Genomic DNA, 23,754 nt, shown 5'->3' with positions numbered 1-23,754 from the left:
TGCCCAAAGGAAATAACAAGAGTTCAACTGTACAGCTGGATGAAACCTACAGAAGAACATTCTGCTCCCATTTCGATATCCCGAAGCCTCAAGTCTTTCTCTACATTTCTACAGCACAAATTCCATTATTACAAGAATTCAGTCATGTCACACTCTGTTCTTTTTTCTTTGCCATTTTTTGTGTTCTTTGCCATAAAACATGTCAGGAAGGCACGTTTCAAAACAAAGACATTCAAAGAACACAGTCTCTACGTATTAGCTTTAACCCTGGAGGTGTTTTTGGACACGACTAACCGAATACACGTTCTGAACACTACATGCCAACGTGAATTTATCATTCCACATACAAAAAATCAACCAAAACGAGGTTCTTGTTTGTAATAGTGATGAGAATCTAGATGCCCACGGATTTTTCACATTTACAAAAGCCAGTGGGAGTTTCAAGCTCTCAACACACTGCTGAATATTGTTCTGTTTTTCCAAGTCAGTAATTTTGCTCAACACCTAATGACTGTTTTTATGAGCACATAAATGCCACTTTGGTCCCTGTGATTCAGAAATCAAGCTGAGAGGTACTGTTATCACCAGACCTCTACTTTTAGTGGTCTGATGCATCTTCAGCTCCTGTTAGGTCTGGATCAATGCATCGTCAATCCTTTCCCTGAGAGGATGTATCGATTTGGTTCCCCAGACTGACCAACCTCTAATCTCTTGAAACGCTGCGGTGCTCCGCCTGCTCTTTGGGGACACCGTATCCAGCCTGAGCCGAGGCCCAGTGCGCAGCACAAAAATACATCTGTGTCTGAGAAATCTATTCAGCGTTGCACCGACAGCCTGCGATATAAAGTGCGTTCGATATCAAATGCATGCCCTCCTGCAGGACTGGTTGAGGGGGCTGGTTAGGGTTCCCATGAAATGGTTTTGTACACAGAGGATGGTTTAAAAATGAACCATGCAAATGTCATTGGAGGGATGTGGTATTTTTTCAATGCTAACTAGGGCCAAAGGGCAAAGAAGTTGGCTTTTCTTAAGTACTTGGGAATAAAGTTGTTCTCTCGCAGGGAATGACTTTCTTTTCCAATACTTTTTATTTTACCAGATATGTGATCTGATAACACAGCTCAAGAGCTCAAATTCAGTGAGCTACCCATGGTGCATTTTACCAAATTAGGATTTCTGTCACCCTTTTACTACCATTTCTACCACATATAGGTTACACATCTTCCCCCATTTTCTAATCTCACAGAGACCTTACTTCCATAAATGACGAGATTGAATTAATGCCTTCTAATAGGCTCATAAGTGGCATTCTGGAAAGCTGACACTAGATGAAAGAGAGCAAGCGGCGTCATGCTAATGAATGTGTACACAGTGCTCCGTTTTGGTGTGGAGGGAGAAAAAAAGCAGGTGTTAAGCATCACGGCACGGGCTGCATTTGTGTCAGCTCACCTCCGACAGGTGAGGTGACACACATACAGCTACAGTTAAATCATTTGCTGTACAGCAGCCGTCCTGAGCTCTATCACGGCTGTCAAAGCATTTTTATTTTAATGTTAGTAAAGGCCTGATCCGTTTACAACAGCCAAAAATATACAAATGTTCATTTTCAACACATTTTCTGATCAAAGTAAATGTTTGTCTCAGAGATTACTGTGTCATTATTGTGTGCACAAGTATTTCTCGTAATGACCTTTCTAATGATTACAGTTGTTTTGTAACATAAAGGTGCTCCTGTTAAGTAAGTTATCACATGGAATGAATTTTCAGTGTTTCCAGAATCATAAATATTTTAATAAAATTACTTTGTCAACAACACTGGCAGCAAATCTATACGCATAATCATTAATTCATGATTTAGAGTGCTATTGTGCTGTGAAGCTTCAGGTTTCAGAAAAGTTCACTTTTTTTCTTCCCTTCCCTTTCTTGCACCTCTCCGTCTGGACAATTCCAAGAACCAGTTTACTGAAATTACTAAATCTCTCAAAAACCTCTGGCAGCAGGCGACCAAATGGTAATCTCACCCAAGCGTTCAAACAGCCAGAGCGGTCCCTGAGTGCGCGAGAGTGTGAACAAAGCCACAGTGTCTTGGAAATGATTAATATTTGATGAAGGCTAAGTGCAGGGAGGGAACCATAAGGTTTGGTTTGCTGTTTGGGTAAATGTGAGCAATCGTATGTGACTGTGAGAAAAGGTCATCTTTGTTTTTCATCAGTGCAGGTGACCTCAGAGGCTTTCCCCTCTTTTGTTTATGGAGCGTTTGCAGCATCTCTTCCCAATGTTTTATTTAAAACCCGCAGGGTGTAAAGTGATTAATTTGTTTCTAGCATGGTACTTCAAGTAGGGCAATAATAATCAATTTTAAGTGCTAAATTATAGCAGTAAAACTATAACGACAATTAAGTTACCCAAATGCAGGAAGCTAAAGCAAACTCAAGCTAAATACATAATGTAAAGCTACACAGGAAGATGAAAATATCTCTCCACGCACAGCAATTAAATCTACTTTGATCTGGGAGTTGTTTGATATAGTAACCTCCTAAACTCCAGTGAAGAAAAATCTCAATGTTAAGAGCCTCATACCACAATAGAAAGTGCTTCAGCCTTGTCCAACACCTTTGGGATGAGCTGGAACATTGACAGCAAACCTGGCCTTATCGTCTTACATCAGTGGCTGACTTCTCTAATGCTTTTGTGGTCGAATGGGAGCAAATCCCTGCAGCCAGGGTCAAAATATTGAAGAAAGCCCTCCCAGAGGAGTGGAGGCTGTTAAAGCAGCACATGAATGCCTGTAGTGCTGAAATGTCATTTTTAACAATCACAAAGAGATGGAATATTTAAGAGGTCTACGTACTATGGCATAGCCTAATATAGTGTAGATGGAATTGGCTACAACAGCTTTCGACTTCATGATCTATTGAAATGATCTAAATCCAAGAACGCGTATTTCTGGAATTTGTTAAATATTAAGATATGAATGTATATTTAATGAACACTTTTGTATTTAACTGCACAATGGACAATCTAACATATCTTAATATAGCATCGGTTGGCAATAGTATTGAGCCGTTTAGTAAAAGACAGATTTTAACCTGACATGGAGAGAATCAACCTACGTCAAAGTGCAATGTTTGCCTGTGTTTGTGCAGTGAATCTCTGTAGAAAGTCAATGCATGATGCATAAAACCCAAGTCAAATGGGCTAAGGACTTTTTTTGTAGCTATCTCTGGAGATACACGAAGGTCCAATCACACCTAACCTATGTCTGATTTTTTCTTATGTCTAGTGACCTGTAGGGCAGCCCATTCTCTGTATTAACCTTCCTGCCTTCTTGGGACCTTTTTGTGCCACTGCTATGTGTTAAATGGCTGCCATTTCCACTGTGTTCAGTGGAATATAACCAAACTTGCCACAGGATAGTTTTTACCTGTCAATGTTAATATTCCAGTGTGAATTCCTTAAATCAGCCTAAAATGGCTGAGCAGCAGAAATCCCCACACCCATCACCCTGGGGACCATTTTCTGCCCATTGACTTCCATTATAAACGCTATTTTTCAACCCCAAATTATCATCATATGATTTTATTTTTTCTTCTTTTCTTGGATGTCAATGAAGACTCAGGGCCTTGAAGTTTTAATTTTTAAATTGCAAAAAAAATAATGGCAGGTCAAAATGTATGTTGGTGCCAATCTTTGGTCCATCTAAAGGCCTACTTATAATGACAATCACATATTACTTCAACTGGTTTTTTGTGGAAATATTTAGTTTCGTTTTTTGGTTTTTGGGGCTTATAACACAGGGCGCTCATGTAATAACACTGGGATTTGAAGGGTTAAAACAACGAAAATATAATTAAAACTTTACATGAATATTTCAGGGAGAAGTAGTTTTACAAGGTTGGCTAATTTAAAGTGGAATAAAATATGGATATATGGTCTTTTTATGGCGTGGCTGAGAATGGTCCCTAGGGTGATGGGTGTGAGTTTTTTAAAGGATGGCAGGAGGGTTAAAGGAGAGAAACGGCATCTAAACACAACGGGCAGTTTCTTAATATACTGGCTGATGTAGAGACTTTAGCTTCAAGCATAAATTTTGGAAACGGCATGAGTTTTATTGCTATGAATACTGAAGAGGTTAATACCGCTCTGTAAGCTATCTTACTTGAAATGAATATTGTATGGTATTCTACTTTGAAGTCAGCTACACTCCATTCTTGTACTGAAATTGCTTCCTAATTTTAAATACTAAAACATATGATAATATAATAAACAAGATGCTGAAAGATGCAGAATTTGTTGATTATCAGTGAAATAGGCAGTGTGAATAACTTTCTTCAATCATTGGGTTCAGTCTTATAAAACATACTTGTCTAAAGGCAGGACGTTCATGTGCTTTACAGCAGCGGTCCCCAACCCCTGGGCCACAGACCGGTACCGGTCCGTGAGTCGGGCCACGATAGTTGAGGCTCGGGTGTGAAATGTATGATTTTCAGGGGTTTTATCGTTATGTTTTTTATCGTTTTTATCATTAACTTGGTTTCCCTGGATCTTTTCCCGTGTGTTATGAATAAATCTTCTTTTTTTGGTACCGGTACTGGTTTTATTTTGTTGTATTTATTTGTTGTATTTATGAAATATTGTCGGACATAAACCGGTCCGTGGCGCAAAAAGGGTTGGGGACCGCTGCTTTACAGTAAAGGCACCCTACCTGGTGTCACACACAGAACATCTACAGCATCATCTAAAGAAAGCACCCATTTTAATCAGATATAATATTACGCTACAGAGCTTCAGAAAACTGAGCAGTGTTGTTGCATGCCACACTAGAATCAAGTATTTAATGACTAAGGTGAGTTAAACAGTCATTAAGAAACTGCGGGAAGTGCTAAAGTATTATGGATTTCAAGCAGGAAATGTCACTTCTCTAAAGGTTATTAAAATTTCTAAAACAAATAAAACGTTACAAAAATGTACTGTAATCACAGTCACTCGCAGGCAGGTAGTGAAAATGCCGTGACAAAGTGCACTATTTACTTCATACGAGAACATTATGATGCTACACTGATGGGAGTGCAAGAAAGGAAAATTACCAGGCTGCCTCTCCACAGGCCTGAGTGATTATTCCCAAACACTAGTCTGGGTGCACCATAATCCCCCTTGTTTCTCAGGGGGCTCTGATTGTACTGCCATACATGCAGGAAATTTAATAAAACAAAATGTCCAAGGAAGCAATGTGGGGCCGTCTGTGTCAGAGGGGAACCGGGCTTAAATTATCAGCGGTTCGTCGTCTTTTGAAGCGAGAACACAGATGGACTTTATAAAACTATAATGTATGAATGGAGAATGTAAACATTTCAAGTTAGGGAATCCACTAGCTGCCAGGATTTTAGAAATACTTGGAAAGTCGTTCAGCTGATACCAGCTTGACTAAGAATCCCAAATTCACAGAAAATAAATAAGTGAAGTAAGCTTATATGAAATAAAACAATCAATCAGAAGACGGACTTGGTGTCCTTGATGGCAGCTACAGCACTGCTGGTTACTCATGACTCAAAGGAGTTTGGAAGTAGGTTTGCTCAATAAAATGTATTTTTATTGACAACATACAGCAGGGTAAAAGAAAAAAAATAGATAAACAAACCTTAGCCTTTTAAAAGCTAATGCTCTAAATCTACCATCGCAAAACCGAAAAAAAAAAACAGCGAGGTCAAGCAGCACCCACACATACTCCAGCGCTAACATGGCGCATGATACAGCAAACGTTAAGTACTTTCGAGTGGACTTCAAAACATTTCTGCAAAGGTTCAATCACAAACCTTAAGATCAACATTTGCTCAATAAATAAAAAGCCATAAAAAAAACAACAACTTTGAAATAGCCCTATTTTCCAGCTTCCATTGAACAAAGTCCAATTGTTCCTACTGCTCATTAATTTCAGCTGGAAACGTATTGTCAGTCTCTAAGCTATGGTAAATTACTGTCTGGAACGAACCCAAAATCATATAGGAAGTGGCTGAGTCAGCAAAACACTCGTTCTTACCCAGCAGCTACAATCTGTGCGGGATAGCATCCATTTGACTAATGTGATCAGTGAGGGATATTCAAAAAGTATATATAGAGAGCAATTTTTTAAAATTCTATAGTTGTGCAACAATCTGTTTCTAGATTTAGAAAGTCTTGTCAGGATAACAGGCCTTAATTAAAAGACAGAAGTGCCAGGGGCACACTGAATTGTTCTGCATTTTAAATGAACACCACCATGTGTCTGAAACGCCCACTCTATGGGAGTAGACGAAATAAATTAATCAGCATTCATCTATGTGTGATGCAGCGCACGCTCTATATATTTGCCAGAAAAGCGGGCCAACAATACGACGCTGGGGACGACCTGTAAACTCTTCTTTTACACTGTATGTACAATATCATTTTATTAAATGCCTTCCTTTCATTTTAAACCTTTATCAAATACACATTTTTTTACTTCAGCAAAAAGAGCAGATGCTTTTAGATATTGAAATGGGAAGACGTCTCAAATGCAAGGAATGACAAGGAAGATAAAAACAAAACCTGGCTTTTCAGAAGTAGCCTTTGGAACTCCGATGCTTGCAATACCACATGATATATACAAATCTATCGATACGAAAAATAAATGAATAGCCGGGGATGCGCAAACGTACACAAAAACAAATTCATGCAACGGATACATTAAGCCCACCACAGCTTTGTGGGTGCCTGTCCGCTGCTGATTAACTGGTCATTTTGATATTTAATTAAAGTAGCGAATGTCAAAAAATCTGCCGTGTCCGTTACTGCTTACTGATGAGTCACTGTCCCTTAAAATCATAGCCATTAAAAAGAAATCTTTGAGATATTGTTTTAAAAAAAGCAAAAAAAAGAAGAGAACTGTGAAGGACATTACAACATCTGCAAAGAGCACTCCCATATGGAAAAGAAATAGTAAAAACTTGTAAAAGACTTGCATAAGATGTGGCCTACTTCATATAGTAAATCATAAAAGGCTTACATGATTTACTCATGAAAGTGGCCACTTTCTCTTTACTTTCATGTATTGTTTTAGGAAGTATCCAAAACATACAAGTTTCATTTATATAATTTTCAAGGGATCTTATATCTGTTTTCATAAAAGTTTCACACAAGACAGATACAAACTTTATAAGATTTATATATATCTTTTCCATATGGGCTCCTACCAAACCCTGTATTTACATCTGACAGTTTTACAAACTCTTCTCTATAGTACGAATGCCCAAATGATATGTGGCATATTAAGAGAATGCTCAGGGCCTGAAATTAAGATTATTTCCACTTTATATGAATCAACAAAATGTGTCTTCCACAATATTTTTAGGATGTTGTTTTACAGAGGAGAGTAGGAGATCAAATCTCAAAAAATTTGCATTGTTGGGCCTGCTGTCACAGTCGGCTACCTTTTCCACTGAAATGTCCCACAGTTGTCATTTATCCAAACATTAATATGACAAAATAGAAGGCTGACTGACACGGCCGTTACGCTCAGCCTTTGCTATTTTTGCTCTGAAATGACCCTCCCTTGTCATCTTTCAGCACATTAGCCTGACAAAATAGAAAGGAGATTGAAGTGGCACCATCTGTGGATGACAGAAGACGCAATGAATTGATTTTTACTGTCTGATGTGCCTTCTTTTTCTTTTTTTTTCCTTTATCTTCTTTTGAATATTACTAACCAATGACAGCACAGCTTAACAAAAACAAGCTGCAGCCTTTGTATCACATTTCATTTTTAATTATAATCAGTCGCAAACTGAAAAACTAGTCACCAGCTGACAACAAATTGTTTCCGTCATGACAAACAAATGCATTTGGGGACAGCAACTGAATTAATCCTGACTGGATTGTAGTTATCGTATAAAGATGTTCATATCAATCACGTAATATTCTGATTTGAACACACTGGGCAGATTTCAAAATTGAATTTCGGTGACCCGGGACTGCTCTGATTATTTGTGGTGACTTTCACAGCCAGCGACCACGTCGCCAAGGCTGCATCGATGCTAAAGTGCGAGAAAGTAGAGATGTGGTGTTTTTTAAGCAGGGCGTGGACGACAGCAATAGACTTGATAAGTGCAATGTCGAAATAACAAAAGGGAAAAAGGAAAGAAGACAGAGATTTAAGGCATATTCTTCAAAAAAAGAAATGGCTAATCTGTGAGGTTTTGTGATTTCCTGTGCGTTGGCTGTATTAACCGTATTATTTAATAATCAACAAACACGGTTATGTTCTTAGCTGAAAACGGATGTCTGATTTTTTGGAGTAAAATGACTTCATCTATGAGGTTTAATGCTGTTCTTTGGCTTTCAGAAAGCATTTGGCTGAACCTTTAACAGTACAATTACAAGCCAATCTTTCTGGTGTGGGAGGTAAAATAATGTATGCAGAACAAAGTACCGTCCTCCGCTAATCGTGTACAACAGGTCAGAGATTATATGAAGAATGTATAGTGACAGGGATTCTCAAAGCAGCTATATAGGAGGTGGTAAGCAAGCACATTGTCTCAGATTTCAAATTGACAGTCTACAGGCCTGGAGCATGAACTATCAAAGTCACTTTATGTAAAGTGACACGATTCACTTACAGGTGGTCAATCATGTTTACAGAATTAAACACACAGAGGTAAACTGTCCATTATGGGATTCTACAATGCACTCTGACCGTTATGTATTTATAGCAGGTGTTTTATATTATATTCAATTTATTTCTACAGTTCCTCTTGATGATTCACAAAGGCTACAAATGTGATTGAGGCATGTTTATATGCTTTTATAATTGCACGGGTAAAAATAAAAATGAATTGACAGGATTAAGATTATGAGGCAAAGTAAGGAACAAAATATATGAACTGTCGGTCATTTGGGTCATAAAAACTAAAAGTAAGCAAAAAAAGGCAAATGAATATCAATTAATTTACTTCCCAGTCAAAAATATTTTTATGGTATGTTACTATTATGATATGTCTGTATGTTGCATTTGTTTCATGTGTCACACTCCAACATTTGTTAATTTTCAAATCAAATCAAATCACTTTTATTGTCACATCACATGTGCAGATACAGTACATGTGAGTGAAATTCTTGTGTGCGAGCTTCACAAGCAACAGAGTTGTGCAAAAATACAATAACGTAAAACAAGCAAAATATAAGAATGGCTAAATCTGAGACTAATAAATATATGTACAATATATAATAGTATATGCATTTCTGGATGTGTATACTAAATATGTTTTTGTGAGCCATGACGAATTTGAAAACACACCCCAAGCCTGGCGATTAACCTGCTAATTAAAATAATGCAGTTTAATGTCCAAACATGAATTTGTAATAGTTTTGCACAATGGCACCAATTTGACAAAAACGGAAACAAATAGAATCACAAAAGAAAGAATGGCCACGAGGTGTAGTTGCTTGCAATAACCCATAAAGAGATCAAATTAAGATTCCAGTTTTTTTCCTAAGGGCACTAAGGGAGGTATTCATTTTTCACTGTGCAATTACAACGGTAAACTTTTTGCGAGTCAACACTGAAGAATTGCTCTCTAGTAAATAACAAATACTACACCCAATTAAGACGTTCAAAATGACGGTGGCCTCTGAAATTCCTGATGCAACGCAACTTTTCACTTTCCAGGTGTTGCACGTGTTGCATCATCATTGTTGGTAACTCAAAGAAGGAGCGCTAAGATAAGACAGGATTGTGTTCAGCAATCAGCGATGTAGAGGGAATTAAATTATCCTGGCATGTCAGGTTAACTCTGCAGAGCCAGACAACCAATCAATACGCAGACAGATTGCTAGACCCACAGCTTCTCATCCTCAAAAAAATATTCTTATGCGGATTAACTGCTCCTTCACCCATTTTCATTTTCAGTTGAGAAGGTACTAATCTGACAGCCAAGTGAAGCCCAACAAATACTACACACTTCAAAGCAGCAAGAAACCGCTCTGGAAAAGGCCGGGTTCAAACATTTCCTTTCATTTCTATTTTCAGTCGGAGACACATACCCTGCCCATGGTATTTTTAACAACTTTTAGTAAACCCTCACATATATCTAGTTTTTTATTGATGTACGAACTGAACATTTCAGCTCAAAATTGTTTTACGAGTTGATATCATCAGTCTGACATTTTTTGACTTCATCATTATTTAGCTGTAAACATTTTTACATTTTAAAGCCAAAACAAAGTCTATTGGTGTTGTGCTGAAAGTTAATAAATATTTAGAGAAAAATATTATGTCACTTATTAAATTCTGGGCTGAAAAACCCCCCACCAGGCATCACCACAACATAGCCACAGCCTGAAAGACCTTTGAACGGATGGATGGAGGACAACAATTTCAGCACTACCATGTGTTTGTCCCGAGGCCAAACCTCAAAGAGCCATGACCTAACAACAGGTCTAGGTTCCAGGTACTGACGTCCATTAAAGCTGTTTGGGTGCATGGTGTGAAAGCACTTTGGACAAATTGGTATCTGTACACCACAGCAGGACGCGATGTCTCTCTGAGTGCTTGCTGGATGTATGTCTACAGGAGAACTTGCTTTTTGATCGTTACACAATAAAATGAAAGCCACAAATATGAAATATGCTCATCTATTAAACAACATAGTAACTATATTAAACTATTAAATCTGCCAAATGTTTTTTTTATGGATATTTAGCTTCAAAAAAAAAAGAAAAGAAAGAAAAGTACACCACTGCAAATGTACCATCCAGCTGTAAGGCTCGGTAAGAGTTTTGTTGCCTATTGTTTATAAAAAGATTCTTTTAAAATATTCATACTCTTTGAATCCTGCTGTGTGTCTTCTTCAAGCAACAGCACAAGAAGTTATACACAGGGAACTGAATTGTAAGTCTTTCAGATCAGAGCCTGTAACAGAGCAGGGGATTGTTTGTCCTACTTGCTGCGATAGTGCAGGCCTGACTAATTGTGTTCCAGGAAATCAAATCAACCGGTCTCCTATTTCCATTTTATTATTTAGCCTAAAACACAAACATCCCTTGCATTTTAGCAAGTGATTATATATGGGTCTCATCTATTTGATGTACAGAAAAATATATATATTTTTGCATCTTGGTTTTCGTATCTTAGTTATAAAGCAGTCTTACTCAAGCCTTACAACTAAGAGTGATTAGATCAGCGCTTGCTTTCAGGATATACTAAAACCTAAGTCTTAGTATATTTAGTGTAAATTAAGATGTAAAAAAAAAAAAAAAGGATACATGCCGGGTTTGTTTCGTGTGTTTTTAAGTCACACCAAACCTAATGATATCATACATAAACAAGTAGAATCACGTTTTACTAAACGTCAGCTAGCAGGGGTGTTAGGGTCTCAGTCATCTAGGTCATGGTAGTTTTAAGAGCTAGGATCCTTTCACATTGTTATTGACTTTGAAAACTAGAAAAGTGGAAGCTCCCCTTGAGTTTCTTTTTTTTTCCCCAAAGGTAATCGTGCCAAAGTTAATGTTATCTGTCGCCCCTATTTTTTGATCTTTGTTCATTAACTGGTTCTTTTGAAAAATATGTTTTCCGGACATGATCAGTTGTAGACAACATGGTAAAGGTAAATCTAAATCCCAATATTTATAAGGGTACTTATTTTCAACCAATTGTTCCCGAAAAGTACCAGCTTTTCCAACTTCTCCAATCTGGTAGAAGGTTCCGCATCTTCCGGGCAAGGACAGAGAGACTCAAGAGGAGCTTCTATCCCCAAGCCATCCGTGCCCTAAACACACACACCCGCCCTCTCACATCATCTATAATTGACTGAGACAGGACTCTCTTCCAGACACTCTAAACCAAGGCACAATGTACATTTCAATTCCTTTAATTTTAAATATGTTTATATTGTCTATCCTGTAAAATAGTCAGATGTCTATTCATATTAATGTACAGAATTCACCTGCTTGCTGCTACTACTGCACATTCACCCAGTGTATATACTATATGTCTGTATATATATATATATATATATATATATATATATATATATATATATATATATATATATATATATAATGTTCTTCCTCTACACCCCCCCCCCCCCCAATTTTTGCACATGTCGAGGAGCGTGTCAGGCTACATTTCACTGTGTGTTATACTTGTATAACTATGCATGTGACAAATAAAGAACCTTGAACTTGGACTTGAACTTGAGCTTTTACGCAAAACTGCAGAAAGCCTTTGCTTGCAGTGGGAATGAACACAAGCATCCATAGAATTCCACCAAAGGTGCTTTGTGAGTCAGGAAACCCCCGAGTTCACATTGAAAATCCTCTTTATAGTCTTCATCAAAGAGGTGTTTGCTGCCAATTCTCGTGGTTCTAAATAATGACAGATTCACTGGGCGAAAGAACTTATTTCCCATGCCAACTTTCCATTTTTTCTCAATGAAAAAGGATACTGTTCTTCTCTCTAAATAATGACTAGTGGAAAACAAAGTAATGGAAGGAGGTGCTATTCTTTTTCATACCAAAGAGAATTGGACTGTGACACTAAGTGGAATTAAGTGGTGCTTTGCAGTGTTACAATCCATGATTTAGGCTCAAAGAAGTGCCCTCTTGTCTTGTAGCAGGTATGAATTTCCTCTGCATCATCCAACTAGGACACCGGGAAAATGAGATTGTGCTACTGTACAATAGTTGTCTGGCAATAGTGCAGAAAATATCAGTCAAGACAGAGTGACAATAGATGAGACAAAGGACGGGAACCAAGCACAGTGGGGAGACACGATCCAGTTCCACTGGAAACGGTGTAACAGCCTGAAGGGTCTCATCAGGAGCAAATTCACTGAAATGTAATACAAGCTGGAGTGTTATGTAAAATGAAAGATGGAAGAACCCAGATCACTCAAGCCTTGTGTGCTCTTGCAGCTGATACATACCTGTATTGTATTCAGAAGGGCATTCATTTCCCCTCCGACGATTACAACCGAACACCAGCTGTATTGTTTACTTGGCTGAAAGCACAAATGATCTGCATTGATTCCTTTTTCATTCATTGCTGAACTCGGCTATTGTAAGTATGATTGCAGGAAAAATGGGTCCAATTACAGCAAAGCAATGCCTCCCTGCGACTCCACAGCACAGCAAGATGATGAAGTCCTCAAAGTCAGAGGAAGGGGGCAATCAAAGACCCCTTATTGTCTCTTGTTAATTCAAAAACTGGAATGGAAAACATTTCTTGCTGTGATTGACAATGGTTCACTTGGGATTTCAAATTAGATTAGTCAGCCATACAGCTTTACTATTAGGGCTGTTACACTGTCCTTGATACGACCCTCCACATTACACTGAAATGACTCATCAGTTTATTAATGAGTCGACTCCCACAAAAACCTTCATTTACATACTTGCCAATTGTTTTTATTCATTTCTCCATGAAATTGTTCAAGTACTTAATGATTCGACTTTACCACGTTTGGCTGTTGCTTTTATTTGTTTCATATAATTGCAAAGTTAAAGTCAATTTTAGACAGTACAGACTACAGCCAATTTATACTTCAAAAATACAAACATACTGGTGTTAAAGGTATAATAAAAATAAGAAATGCTATATTTATCCCACATTTATGAAAATCTTAATATATATTACTATGTACTATTATAAATATCCATCTATGCAACAGCGATATATCAATCATACTAATTTTGTTTTCATTAGAACTCTATTCATTTCATTTATGATTTCAAATATTAATGTTTTCAATGTATCATATTTACGTGATTTTGTAGATAGATTTTTAAGCCAATTTGCCATTATGTTAAAAAGGTTTTGTGATGTTGCATAAACAAAAGAGTCTGAAATTCAGAATTTTGTCCTCCTTATATTTTGCAATCGATCAAGACTGCTTGAGATTGTTATCTGACTTTGCAAAGACTCCTCTCTGGGGGTTTTTTAAATTAAAGACTAATGAGTTTATTAGAGTAAATTTTATTAGGACTGAAAAAATATACTTCCAACATGTTTTTTGTGGTGCCAATTTTTAAGCAAAACAAAAATCACGAATTTTGATTGAAACTGAAATTGAAGAAAAAAAAAAGATTTTTCATACTTTTAGTACTACTGTACTGACACCATATACTGATACTGGTATTGATCGACACCAGCACTCCTTTGACTCAAATGCAATTTCATGCAGCTATTCCAGTGGTTCCCCTAAAATATAACCTATTTTAGATAATTAATGCTCATTTGATCTTTTTTAATAGATTTTTTTTACAAATGAAGTAAGAATACTGTTGTCTGTATAAACAAAGTACATTAGTAGCTATTAGAGATGGCACGATACCACTTTTTTATGTCCGATACCGATATCATAAATTTGGATATCTGCCGATACCGATATGAATCCGATATAGTGTGTTTTTTAATCAATAAAATGTTTTTTTTTTATATCTTGCTGCATTTTGTATAAGTTTATTCTCAAGTTTAAATAAATAACAACACTAAAGCTATTCTGTTATACCTGTATGTAAAAAATACACTGTGCCTAAAATATTTCACAGTTCAGCAACAGTGATCAGTCTAATAAACTTAAACCTACTCCATCCTCCCTATTCTGGTATTTTAAAGAGTACTTAGCAGAAATATTAAGCAACCTAACTAATAGGGTTGCAAACTCCCAGCAAAAAAAAAAAAAAAATAGGGAACTACCCCCCACCTCATGATGCTTAATCGATGCAATCAAATTTAATTTGATGCAGGGGGGAAAATGCACAGAAATAAATTATTTTTCAAGAATAATAAAATTGATTCAACATCTTTCTTCAACAGAATTGGAGACTGCACAGATGGTATCTTCCCAAAGGAAAAAGTACTAGCTTACTAGGGTATATTAGACTTAACAGTTACTATATACAGTAATGGACTTCTATATATTTTACATCAGATTAAAACTTTAGGTGTAAGAGTCAGATAATTATTTATTAAAAGCTAGACATTTTGAATGAGAATAAGAAAGAAAAGTATGTCTTTGTGCCCCCTTTTCCCTGTTAGTGCCATTGGCCCCCCTGGCTAAACTTGGCTAGATCCGCCCCTGCACAGTTACCAGTCGTCAGCTACTTAGAAAAAGATCCTGGTCTAGAAAGTAATAATAAATAAATTCTAACAACAGCTTATCAAGCTTAATAGTGCTGCTGTTGTTCAGCCACTGGTTTCCTCTTTCTGGTGCAAAGTGGGCCAAAAACAAAGAAGAGAGACGGATTCGCAACAGAAAAGCCGATCAGCTGATCGTTAAGCAGTTTCACGATTGAAGTAGCAGCAGGAGAGAGAGAGAGAGAGAGAGAGAGGCAGTCGGTTGTTAAGCTTAACATGGGAATGCTTTACAGACATTCAGAGACGAACTTACACACTTGCTTTACTTCTCTCTGGGATCACTTCCTCGGAGATGAAATGCTGGTTTGGTAGCGAGGCTACACACAGCCGCTCTATCACGTGATGCATACTGCAGCGACGTGCTACGGTTATGAGCCGAGTTACGCCGTGTAGCAAGTTTTGTGAGGTGCTTTTTTGATATTTAATGGATCGGATTACATTTTTTATTTCTCGCCGATATCCGATCCAGTAATTTGGGTCAGTATCAGACCGATACCGATATGTAATATCGGATCGGTCCATCTCTAGTAGCTATATAAACATTAAATAAAATACCATGCTCCATTTCTAATAATCTTTGCTTGAAAGGATTAAACAATTATATCCTCATTAGTTTCATTCATGTTTGTTGGCACATGGCTGTTTTTGATATTCATTCCAAAAATACATATTAGATACTAGTGTCCGTGTTATCAGTTATATTATCTCAATATATTATCTCAATCCTACCACTAATGGCCTCCAATATGTGGCTCCTCACTAATCAGGTCTAATTAGCTGACTGGGCCATTTTCCAGTCAACACAATGCTTCAGATCTAGAGTGAAAAAGATCAGACGTGAAAAAGAAGAAGTGGAACTTGAGCATTGCCTGGACAGCTCCACAAGGAAGCCACAAATGTAGTTCAATTTCATACACACAGGATGGATTTAGCCTGCATTTCCTGCAGTGCTGTCAAATTCCCTGGGGAGACTTCCAAAGATCATGGTATTCACAAATCCTTTAGTGCCTGTTGGTGCAACACAAGAATCCAGCTCAAGCCATTCAAAGACCCACTTCCTAAACTAAGGTCTCTTTTTAACAGGAGCTCCACAATCCAGGCAGTTCTTGGAGAGCACAATGGACTGCTGTCTACGCTTCCGAAAATGTTTCTGGCAAGACAGTGGAATCCAAGGGACATGGACCAACGCCCTTCGGGAGGTGAATCCAAATAATGATGTCTGTGTAGAAGATATATATTTGTATGATTACTGCACTATAATGAAAGCGATATGTGAGTATGTGTGTGCTTGTGGGGATTTCTTCCCAAATTCATGATTAACATGTTGCTTGGATATCTACTGATATCACTGCCTCTGTCGTCAGCAACAGACGTAGACAAAGCTGCAGTTCAGATGTTTCATCTTTGCCACACAGTATGCATCAAGGTGAGTGGATAGTCATATATTAAGCAAGTTATGCTATGAGGCCCAACAACTAAAGACTTTTCAGCAATGCAAATATGTGGACATATATAGTTTTTTCCCTCTTTTTAATTAGAAAAAGGCGTGCACTTCCACAGCTGGTCAACAGGATACCTAGCACCTTTACACAGTAGTCCTGCAAATGGTTTAATAGGACAAAATTGCTGAAAATACAGCAGCCAAGTTGTGTGTGTGTGCTTTTCACTGCTTTTTCACCACAGTTTGAGAATCACTAGTTTTACACAACTGCTTGAACAACTCCATAAGAATTTGCTGTCTTGCCCATTCACATTTGTTATTCATACGTGTGACTAAGCCCAGGTACCGTAACACAGACAAGAGACAGAAGCAGCAGCACGTGATGACTGCACCCCCCCCCCCCCAACCCCTTCAAAAAAAGACCATGCTGTCACTGATGATAGCTGCACTGACTAAATTTAGTCAATGGGAGGAGTGACGAGAGGAAGAGGAAATTGTCAGAAAGAGGAAGTGCTCATCCTATATGCATTTGGCAGGGATGACATTAAAACTGAAAATCATCCCCACTTGTATGTAATTATCTGGGATTTTATCAGAACACAATCACAGAAGTGGTCTTCTGTTGAGTGGATCTCGGTCATCAACATACATCGGTTTCTGTAGCTGCAGAGTCTAATAATAAAACACAGGCCAGCCTGTAAAGATTTCAGAGGTAAATGCTCATCTAGCGTGCCACTCTACCCAGCATTGTGCAGTGCATATTTATTATGCAATTACTCTAAAAAGCACAATCTAGATAAACCTTAATTAAGATAAGATAAGATAACTCTTTATTGTCATTGCACAGTCATACATAGTACAGTAGTACAATGAAATTGGAAAAACTGTCCTACGCCGGCACTACATATAACACAACACGACACGATATGACACATCACAACGTAACAAACAACACAACACAGTATATTAACTTAGTATAAAAAAGAAGAATAAGTGTATGTGTATTGCACACTGTTATTATTGCACATTAATTATTATTGCACCTTGTTATAAATATTATTGTTATCGTTTTAAACATTGTTACCTCCCCCTAAAAAGTCCAGGGAGGTATCCAGTCAGGTCAGCTATTTACATTGATCAGGGCTATTGCCCTGTTGTAAAAGCTGTCCTTGAGTCTATTTGTTCGGGACCTCAGCAGCCTGAACCTCCTGCCAGACGGCAGCAGCTTAAACACCCGGTGTCCTGGGTGTGTGCAGTCCCGTAGGATGCTGCGTGCCCTCTTGAGACAGCGAGTGCTGTACAGGTCCTTCAGGGAGGGAAGAGGATGTCCAATGATTTTTTGGGCCATGTTGATGACCCTCTGGAGTGCCTTTCTGTGTGCTGTGGTGCAGCTGGAGAACCACACACCGATGCAATATGTCAGCACACTTTCAATGGAGCAGCGGTAGAAGACGGTCAGCAGCTCCTTCTTCAGGTCCATTTTTCTGAGGATTCTCAGAAAGTGGAGACGCTGTTGGGCCTTCTTTAAGACCGCAGAGGTGTTAGATTAGGGGAACAATGCTAGGAAAAATGGTACCTATCAGACTGCCTCAGATTTGAGCTTCCACAAAGTTAAGAGACTAAAAAAAGACATTACATAATAAATTATTAGAAGCTGAGTTTTTTTTCTCGTCTCTACTGTGGGTCAACCTTATGTCTTTCACGTTCCAAATCCACCGCTTGCAACACTACTTGTCAGCTCCAAGACCACACTGTGAGAAGACAGCATACAACAATCTTAACAGCCACAGTAACACATCAAGGTTTATTTATGTGTGCAAAGTTAAGCTGGTCAGGACACAAAGTGGAAAAAGTACTACGTACGTGACATTTTTTCCCTTTTAAACCTTACATAATGGAACCACAGTCTTGCAGTTTTCCTCTTTGAGCTCCGCACAGAGGAACTACTTAAATTAGTCTGCGTTTGTTTTTAGCACACACTTGCTAGAGGCCTGTGCCAGACGAGAATCCTGCAAGTGAAAAATAGCAGCATTCATCACTGAGGCCTGTTGTGCATTAACAGCAATTAATATGAGCACATAAATATTCAAAGATCACTTTAATTTTACTCATTTCACTTGTTTCACACCCAGGTTGTCAAAATGTGTACGGAATAGTCTAATTTGATGCATAGGCCGGTAGGCTGCTTTCTGAATAGCATATTGCAGCATACGCCCACCCCCACCAATCCCCTCAAGAGATTTGAAATCGCAGGGTGCTTACTTGACATCCCATCATTTGGCGGATCACTAACAAGTAGGCCATAAACCTTTTTTCTCCCTTTGATTACACTAAGTGCACAGAGGCCAGATGCAACCCAGCCCAGTCATCTGTTGGCTTGCCAGCAGAGTCACTGTAGACTGGCAGAGGCAGGAGGAGGAGGAGGGGGGTCACTTGGGGTCCCCTCCCTTCAGGAATAAAGCCATTGTTCTTCATTAGAGCTGGAGAGGCTGCTGGAGGGTACAGACGGTGAACAAGTCCATTTACACACCTGTTTTCCAGCAGTATGGCTTCTACCAGCTTGACTCTGAGCCAAACCACACTGTATGATTCATTTGTGCGTGATGCAGCTTTTCTTTGTAACTGAAACAGACCGTAGCCAGTTGGAGGTAATAACACACATGACAAATTTCGTACAAAAAGTTGGGTTTTTTTAAGAAATAATTAAATTGTTCGGTGAAGTAATTCTGTCTAGGCTGTAAAAGCAGGTAGGGCTTGGGCTAAGTGCATCATGTTGAGCATCTATAATGAAACTCTGCAGTCATCCCAGCACCAGTACAGCTCCTCGTTTTGTTTTTAAACGGTGAAGGTGATCATGAGTTTTTTTGTTTGTATAGCTAATGCTAGTCATCGATTCAACATATCCACCAATAAAATACGATTTTATTCTTTTGCACGTCTTAACTTTTGGACCAAAATACCCAAAACACTTATTAGTGCATCGAGCCTACTCAAGGTTAACAGAGACACGCTTGACTGCTAATCACAACGCTTAGGTTAGCGCAGCAACTGCTAGAAAGATGTAAACTTCAGTGTTAATCATGCAACAGCTTCTCACTTTGTGCCTTCAGGTCAATCTAAAGTGGAGACAACAATGCAAATGCTTTTCTAACGCGACCAATAAATCTTTTGTAAGGAGCACAACAGGTTCAGTGGCAGGGTGCACGGAGATAACATCTTAAATGAGCTGTCAAATGAAAGACATCCCAGGTTTAGGTTGTATTCAAATCCACACTACAGCCTAAAACTACTGAAATGAGATTCTTTTTCAGCTACACTATTGAGTATTAGAGAATCCCACTAAACTACACCCTTGCTATTTCATTTATTATCCCTGATATTCGTTTACAGTTTGGAATAACCTGTCAAGTATCACATTAGGGCAGTAAATCATTTGGATTTTTGATACAGTATGCTAAAAAAGACCTTTTAAGTTAAGCATAAAATATTTATTCTACCTTGTGTTTCGCTATGACAAAGCAGCAAGCCACAACCTAATCTCCTCCTGTCAGTTTTCCATCAGCAGTTAGTGAGACTGAACCTTTAAAAACAGACACGACTAATGCTCTTATCCTAACATAATCATTACCCAAGCCTGAACATGTGGTGACATTCAAGGGAAGTCATGTTAACAACCATTTTTCCTGCATTCAAACACATACCAGTCCCCGCTCTCACCTGCGCTACGACACAGTTGCATAAAATGAAAACAGCGACACGTCTCACTATAAGTGAAGGATTGCCTAACCACGTTTTCAAGTCTCAGCAGGCTTACGGTCAGGGTGTGCTGCGTCTGCGCTCTTTAATAAACACCTGTAAAGCACCGTGCCCGGGTGTTCTAAACCTGTAATCTGCACTACAACTGGCCTTACTAAACACTTCTGTGCAGAATCACAAAGGAACTGTATAAATGCAGAGAAATGGAAAAATGCATAAATTACAGCAGGATACAACATGTGCATCTGCTTGGAACTGTTAATTACTACAGGACTGCATGATCATCGCTGATGTTTCACTCAGTATACGCATCATAGTAAAATAACACCTTTCTCACTTTCCTGAAAGCAGTGGAAAGCGATAAAATACTCAGCGCCTATTATCTGCTAAAAAAGTACCATTAAATAAATTTTTAAAAATCCACTTATATGAACAGCAAAGAATTTGGATAAATACTATGAGCACAACTTAAAAATGATGCCTACTAAATATCTGTTTACTGTTTGATTCCCCTGAAATAACTTATTCCGACTAAAGTTATAACTTTTATTTATTTCACAGGACGAAAAGCTATCTCTGGAAGTACATTGGTTTGCCAAGAAAACAAGAAATGATGTGAGAGTGGAGCACAGAGATTGGTACCATCTTCTAAATCTTTTCTTATAGAACAAGAGGTGATTTCCCAGCAGTCTGAGTCCAACCTGTGTAACACCATAAAACTTGAAATGAATTGATGCAGCCTTCTATTAGCCTTTTATTAGACTGTCTACATTGTAGAAATCACCACTCTTTAATGCTTAACCACAATGAGAGCTTACAGTATTCTGCTCGGGGTAAATAATTGATATGCTTTGTGCAAGTGCGCCCTGAGCTTTGTTTGAAATCACTGGAGCCATTTTCATGAAGGTAACAGCTGCCCACTGTCCAGCAAAGGACAGCAACAGCCTTGTTTGCTTTGTTGTTTGCTTTTTACTGACTTGAGAAAGCAAAAAAACATTGATTCATTTAAAAAATGGGTTAAAAAACAAAGAGTAGATTAAGCCTTGTGGATAATCCACAATGTGACAAACGAGGACATCTGCACTCCCGTCATTTTCACCCCCACCCCGAGGCTCGGCACTCAGCATAAAAGGGGGTTATGATCTGCAGACGAACAGCTTCGCACTAACTTTAAGTTAGTAATGATTCATTACATAATTGGCTTGATGTAAATACATTATTACCGCCGGTGGTGGAAGCGGCAAAGCAAGTGCTTTCACCACAGCTTCAGCGTATCACTGTCCAAGGATAAATAACCCCCGAAACGGAGCGTGTATTTCCCAGTAGCTCACGACAACCCCCCCACCTCCTCCAGTTTTCAACGCGGACTTCGTGCTGGCAACAAACAGCCCCAGCACTTTATCTCTTCTTACTAAATAAACGTCCGTGCTTTCCTTTACGCGCTCAACATCACCAAGCGTTCAAGAAAGAAAGAAGGAAAGAAATCGTGTCGCAGTTTTCGCCCGGCTTTATCTGTATCCTATCCGCTTCTTTAAAGCTTCTGACTCAGATTACTACACCCGGACGAAAAGCTTTGATGTTTTCATGCATGGCTCCACAGCAAATCCAGTCCCGGTGTTATGAAAACACAGCCCAGAGCGCGACTGCGAACTCGGTGAAATTAATCTTTCCTTGTTTGCCATTAACAGTTTACGCGCATTAGGCGGTGATTTGAGATATCGCCTGGACTCCTCCGACACCGCTTTTCAGTTCGGCGTTCAGCTAAAATACACGAGCGGCACTTGTTTCTTTGAAAAGACAACTTTTATAACGGGTTAGGCGCTCTCCACACCACATCCAGCGGGATGGCCGAGAGTGAACAGATTCGGAAAAATAGAGATTAAACTCGGGTGGAGAGAGGAAAAAACTGCTGATTCGTGTGAGGCCGTTGTGCTGAATTTTCCATAAAGTCCCGCTGTTATTAATATGCGGAGAGTCACGTTTTAATACATGATAATTCTTGTTTCTTCCCATTAAATGAACAGTTTTGAGCAGTTTGCGCTTTCTTTTCCTCCGATTGCACGTTGTCGGGGCTGCAGCTATTCCACTTGAACGCACCGCTGTTTTCTGTGGTTTACAGCGTTCCGAACACGCTACACAAGTAAACCAAAGCTAGCGCACTGCATAAGCAACCCTCAGTTTAAGCATGCCACATATACATCCTTATATCCCTCAAGCGACCAAAACACCACGCCATTTGTTTTCTCACATCAGCATTTATTTTATTTTTTTTAAACCCAAGAGTTGCCAGCTGTGTAGCCATTCAGCCTATACCCTAATGGTGAGCTGACCAAAGTGATGCATTCCAGGGGCAACGCATCTGTAACGCCGGTTCCGATGTATCCACGCGCGCATCGGCTTCTTTCCTCACAGTAATTCAACTTTACGGGGAGGTTTTGTTACTTCTTGCTCAACAGCATCACAGTACAACTGCACAGTAACGTCCGAATGCTCTCAAAAGCACAAATTGCCCAGAACGCTGTTCAAATTGCACTCGTTCGCATCTACATCCACGGAAATCTAAGAACAAAGTGCCACTTCCATTTAGACACCCGCGGGAAAAGTCCTACCTTTGTGAAGAGCCGCCGAAGACATGAATAAAAAGAGAATAGTCGCGAGAGAGCCGCTGCGAGCGTTCGCCATGTTGGACACCTGCTTCAGTATGGCAGAGATAGAGGCAGCTTCACCTATAGCTGCTACAACGGGACTCACTTAATGAGATGCGAGAAAGGGAGGGTACTATTTACCATATTCATTTATTACCAGTGTTGATAAATACTGTTATTTGTAATGGACGTGCCTCACAGCCTATTGAATAGCTCTCAGAATATGCTATTGGAGGGCGGGAAAGTGTTTTTAACGCTGTGTTCTGCTGCAGGGTTGGTTAGGAGGTGTCTGTGTGTGGTGTTAGTAGCTTGGCGTTAGTCTCTTTTGTAGAGTTTTTCTTTTGTATTTTGAAAATTTGAAAACTATACTAATCCTTTCACCCACTTGTATGTAATGCTTCAGAAGAGCAGGGATGGTCATACTATTTTTGAGGCCCTAAGGTCCCCAGCCCCCTTCCCTGTATATAAAATTAAAATGTATTAATTTCTGGAACACTGTCTTGAAGGCTCAAGTTTGGCATTTTGGCTGGCACAAGCTTAGTTAGTGCTGCAGTTAGAAGTTACAATTTTGCACTCCCAGATCACTTTAATTACTTTTTCGATAAATGAGGTTTGTAGATAACTAAGTTAATATATGAAAGGAAATACTAAACAAGCTTAACACAAGTGATTTCCTTTTGGCAGCTGCACTTCTACGTCAGTAAGTTGTGTTAATTTCTGAAAACTAATCAGACTACACAAAACTGAGATCATTAAAAATAAAT

General features: G+C 38.8%; 1 protein-coding gene across 3 annotated transcripts in view; it reads right to left on the bottom strand.

Annotated features, from left to right (window-relative positions):
- The window catches only part of cadm1a (cell adhesion molecule 1a), a 503,561-nt gene extending 480,466 nt beyond the window's left edge, over positions 1-23,095 (bottom strand). For 2 of the 3 annotated variants that reach the window (XM_085421220.1, XM_085421222.1), the window contains exon 1: positions 22,955-23,095. In XM_085421220.1, the coding sequence (XP_085277346.1) occupies positions 22,955-23,027 (73 nt within the window). In that variant the 5' untranslated portion in view covers positions 23,028-23,095. The remainder of the gene's footprint in view (positions 1-22,954) is intronic. The other variant, XM_085421221.1, reaches the window with a different exon arrangement.
- Positions 23,096-23,754: the final 659 nt, after the last annotated feature.

The sequence above is a fragment of the Rhamphochromis longiceps genome, linkage group LG10, assembly GCF_057381845.1.
Source record: "Rhamphochromis longiceps isolate RC_006_pf linkage group LG10, R_longiceps_female_GT1.1, whole genome shotgun sequence".
Taxonomy (NCBI): Eukaryota; Metazoa; Chordata; class Actinopteri; order Cichliformes; family Cichlidae; genus Rhamphochromis; species Rhamphochromis longiceps.
This window is presented reverse-complemented; position numbering and strand designations above follow the sequence as displayed.